The 5,133-nt window shown below is 42.4% G+C and overlaps 1 protein-coding gene across 1 annotated transcript; it reads right to left on the reverse strand.

The window, feature by feature from the left end:
- Nucleotides 1–578: 578 nt before the first annotated feature.
- On the reverse strand, nt 579–3,548 carry LOC120357502. Its single transcript, XM_039448032.1, has one exon. The coding sequence runs from the start codon at nt 3,546–3,548 to the stop codon at nt 579–581; it is 2,970 nt and encodes a 989-aa protein (XP_039303966.1).
- Between the last annotated feature and the right edge of the window lie 1,585 nt (nt 3,549–5,133).

The following is a 5,133-nucleotide window of genomic DNA, read 5'->3' on the forward strand; positions in this document are numbered from 1 at the left end:
TAGACAACGCCTGGGGGCTGTCGTATGCCCTGAGTCTAGATCTGAATCGATATGGCAACGCCTAAGGGTCGATCGTACGCCCTGAGCCAAGGATCGGTTTTAACGCACGCACACAGAACAATTTTGATATGAACTGATCAAGAGATCACGGATCAAGAGAGAGAATCGGTCGATAAACGCTCGCTTATATATCCACGAAGGGCTACAAAGTCCCATCACTTCGCTGATAGCGAATCCCTTGGCGAGTCCGTCTGCGTGCCGCGTGATTGGGTGCAACGTCGAGAGACGCAACGTATCGCGTTGCTTCCGTCTCGCCGCGATCCTCCGTGAAGGATCGGCGGCTGTGTGAATGCGTGTGCGCGTGAGTGTATGTGTGTATGTGTGTGTGCCTGACTTGTTTGGACCTGTTTGATCCTGTGCGATCCTATGTCGTGCACGACTCAAAATGTTATGCTACAGAACATGTTCCCCCCGTTGAGAGGGGTACCGATCAACTATTCGATATGATTCGCTTACATATGAACGCTTAACTTATTTAAGTTTACAAGGTCTTATAACAGGTAGATATGGCCATCTCTTCATTCTATCGGCAGTATGCAGAGAGATTTCGCGGATCTCTTTATTTCTCCAGTAGTTGTTTTAATGGTCGCAGCTCGCGTGATGCCATCTTCGCCGGGATGTATGCTTGTCACCTTGCCTAACATCCAACGAGTACATGGTAGGTTTTTCTCTTTGATGAGTACAACGGCTCCGATGGTAAGCTTGGGTCCGTCCGTTTTCCATTTGCCACGGACTTGGAGTTCGTTCAAGTACTCCAAACTCCATCGTGCCCAAAAGTCCTGTCGCATCTTAGCAATGTGTTGCCAAACGGATAAACGGTTGTCTGGAACACTCAATAGATCGTTTTCCGGCAGAGAGGTGACTGGCTTCCCGATTAAATAGTGGGCGGGGGACAACACTAGTAAGTCGTTTGGGTCTGACGAAATTGTCGCGATTGGCCTAGAATTTAAGATCCCCTCGATTTCGGTCGTAAAAGTGCACAATTCCTCAAATGTAAATAAAGTTTCGCCTATTACGCGTTTAACGTGATGTTTAAACGATTTCACGGTGGACTCCCACAGCCCGCCAAAGTGGGGTGCTAATGGCGGTATAAAATGCCATGTGATTCGTTGTTCGAGTGCGAATTCACTCACGCGAGTCTTATGTTCTTCGGAATTTAGTAAGGCATATATTTCTTTTAATTGATTGTTTGCACCTACAAAATTAGTGCCGTTATCCGAATAAATGTGCTGAGGCAGACCGCGTCTCGCGATGAATCTACGTAATGCTGCGATAAACCCGTTCGAAGTCAATTCGCTTACCACTTCCAGATGTACCGCCTTTATAGTCATATATATGAATATACATACGTAAACTTTAATACGTGTTCGGTTTCGAAATTTTCGTTCTTTAATGAAAAAGGGACCGCAGAAGTCGATACCAGTATTTGTAAAGGGGGTGGTTACGCGTACCCGAGATGCAGGGAGATTTCCCATTTTGTATTTGACCGTATCGGCATTGAAACGGTAACAACGCGTGCAAGTACGTATAATTTTTCGTACTTGATTTCGGCCATCTGAGACCCAAAACCTTTGACGCAAAATGTACAATGTGGTTTGAATGCCCGCGTGGTAGTGTTTCTTGTGAAGCTCGCGAATGATATTGTCTGTTAAGCAATGTCTGTTTGGAAGTAGAATTGGATGCCTCTGTGAAAATGTAAGATCTGATTTGTGAAGTCGTCCGCCAACTCGAACCAAGCCATTCTCATCAATAAATGGACTTAAATTAGCAAATTTTTCTTTGTATATCGAGTTATTACTTAATTCTTGGATCGTGTTAGCGAATTGATGAGCTTGAAGCAATTTCAGTATTTTTGTTTCGGCGATGTTAATTTCTTCCGCGCACAAAGTACCGCTATATTTATTATTAGGTCGGAACCTAAGGCAATATGCAATGACTCTGAGTAATTTTGAGTACGATGAATATTTGCCGAAAATATCGAGGTCAGTATGCACGGACATTAAACAAATATTCTTTTTTAATTCGGGTATTTCCGCTAGTTGTTCGAATTCATTTGGCCATTCCGATTCGCTTCTAATCAACCATGTAGGTCCCGTAGACCATGCGCGATTTCGTAAAAAATTGAAAGGCAACTGACCTCTTGAAATTGCGTCCGCGGGATTGTCTGCGGTTCTGACGTGTCGCCATTCATGCGAGCCGTTAATTTCTTGAATTGTTGCTACGCGATTAGCTATGTAAGTTTTTAATAAATGTGGAGTTGTGTTAAGCCAATGTAACACAATAGTGGAGTCACTCCAAAAAACGGTTCTATTAATGGTAACCCTTAACGTATCTTTAGTTTCCCGATATAACTGAGCTAATACTAAAGCGCCGCAAAGTTCTAGACGCGGTATGGTGATTGTCTTTAATGGCGCAACGCGCGATTTAGCGCATAATAGTCTGACTACTACATTTCCGTCTTTTCCCAACGACCGTATATATATACATGCCCCATAACCTGTATTACTAGCGTCGCAAAACCCGTGCAATTGAACGTCTTGACAATCGTCGGTTAATAATTTACGCGGGAAAGAAATTTGACCCATCGTTTCCCATTGTCTCGTGAATTCCAACCAATCAGAATGTATGGTTTGCGGGACGGACTCGTCCCAATGTAATCCGCACCGCCAGACGTCCTGCATTATTTTCTTGATATATAAGATGACAGGGCCTAACAAGCCTAATGGATCGAAAATTTTTGCACTTTCTGATAGTATGTTTCTTTTGGTTATTCTTGTTGCATTTCCAATCGGTTTGGTCAAATAGCGTATTTCATCGTTTTGTATATTCCATGTTATGCCTAACGTTTTTAACGCGTGATCTGCGTTCAACGCAAGGTTCGCATGTAACGCGTTGGGTGTTAAATCATTAATTACGCGTTTGTCATTTGAAGCCCACTGTCGAATATTAAACCCACCGCGAGCTAGCAATGTTATCATTTCGTCTCTTAATATTCGAGCGTCATCTATCGTTTCAGCGCCGGTCAGTAAATCATCGACGTAAAGATGCGATTTGAGTACCTCGGCCGCTCGCGGATATAAATGTTGTTCATCTTCCGCGAGTTTCTGTATAGTCCGAATTGCGAGGAACGGAGAAGACGCAACACCGAATGTAAGTGTATTTAACTGAAACGTTTTTATCTCTCCATCCCTACGCCATATAACACGCTGGTAACGTCGGTCGTCATTGTGTACTTGCACTTGCCTATACATTTTTTCGATATCGGCTGTCAGAACGTATTTATAAGTCCGGAATCGAATTAAGTGTGAAATTAGCTTATCTTGAATGGTCGGACCTACTAATAATATATTATTTAAAGATAAGCCGTTGCTCGTTTTTGCAGATGCATCGAATACTACTCGTATTTTAGTTGTAGTGCTCGACTCTTTTATCACCGCGTGGTGAGGCATGTAATATCCGATCTCATCAAATTCTTTTATTTCAGACATATGATTTAATTTTAAATATTCATCAAAAACCTTATTGTATTAAGTTCTTAAAGTCGTGTCCGCATCAAGCTTACGTTCTAGTGATAACAAACGTTTAATCGCCATAGTTCGCGAATCACCGAGGCGGGTGTTCGTGTCTCGAAACGGTAAACGAACTATATATCGGCCTTTTTTTTTACGCGTAACTGTTTTTTGGAAATGTGCTTCACAATCAATTTCTTCCGGGGATAGCGATTTATTTGACCCGACATCTTCAACTTCCCAAAATTTAGTTATTAAATCCTCTAAATATGTTAAATTGCACATAGGTGATTTTAATGAATTTTGTGAGCACGTTTCACCTGCTACTACCCATCCTAAGCGAGTTTTTTGTAAATAAAGATCGCTGTCTCGCGACAAGCTTATTTGACCGACGGCAAACAATGACAACGTTGCACCGGAACTAATTAATAAGTCGACGGAACGTGGGAGATGAAAGTCTGGGTCTGCTAACCTAACGTTTCCCGGTATTCTGATTGTGTTGCGCGGGAAAACTTCGGAGGGTACCGAGTCGGTAATAGTCGGTATTGTCAAGCACGTCAAATTCTTTGTGAAGTCATCGTGAATAGATTTTATACTGATATGCACCAGACCTTTCGATTCGGTACTTATGCCGTTAATTGCACCAATCAATAACGGTTGCGTGTATACGGGTATGTTTAAACGTTTTACTATTGATTCTGAGATGAAATTCGTCGAAGCACAAGTATCTAGTAATGCGCGGCATTTAATTAGTCCGCCGTTATGGTTCTGAACGTATACTAGCGCGCTTGTCATTAGTTGTGGTGTGCAGATGTTTAAAGTCACGAGAGTTGTGCCTCGATTCTTATCTAGTCATTCTTTCTGCGCGGATGTGGATTTGGAAGGACCAGACTTAGCCGTACGCGCGTAATTGTCCATATGCAGAAGCGTATTATGACGCCTCTGGCAGATGGTACAATTGGAAAATTTACAGACACTACCTTTATGCGAACGCAAACAATTATAACAAATCTTCGCGCCCTTTACCACGTCGATACGTCCCTGCACAGGCAACTCGCGAAATTTGTCACATGAATATAAGGGATGCCTTTTGTCTTTGCATACTACGCAATTGTGTGATGAGTTTAATAAGAAGGCCAGATTCGAGTGGAACAACTTTCTTTTTTTTATTGGAGGTTCGTTTTTATTTTTGTTTACTTCGGGCGTTTTTGTTCCTTCGCGTCTCGACGCGCAAACCGCAGTTCTGTATAGGAAGTCGTACATTTGATCGAGTTTTGGGAATTCATCTCTTTCGAGTGTTGTTTCCCATTTTTCGAGCGTAGTTTTTGGTAATTTACTTTCTAAAATATGTATTATCATTTCGGGTCCGACGATAACCCCCAAAGTGCTTAAAGACGCGACGTGTTGTTGGGTATCGTCTGCAAGTTTGCATAGGCCGTTCGTGGATTCTTTATCTAGGACGGGTAGATTCAGAATCAAAGAAAGATGCCGCGATACTAAAACTCGTTTGACTTCGTAAGCGCGCTCTAATAAATCCCATGCCTTTGTATAGTTAATTCCATCT

The sequence above is a fragment of the Solenopsis invicta genome, chromosome 1 (assembly GCF_016802725.1).
Source record: "Solenopsis invicta isolate M01_SB chromosome 1, UNIL_Sinv_3.0, whole genome shotgun sequence".
Lineage (NCBI taxonomy): Eukaryota > Metazoa > Arthropoda > Insecta > Hymenoptera > Formicidae > Solenopsis > Solenopsis invicta.

What these genes read in the sequence shown, in the direction of transcription:
- LOC120357502 (XM_039448032.1), bottom strand. Translation starts at nt 3,548, where the DNA reads ATGTCTGAAATAAAAGAATTTGATGAGATCGGATATTACATGCCTCAC.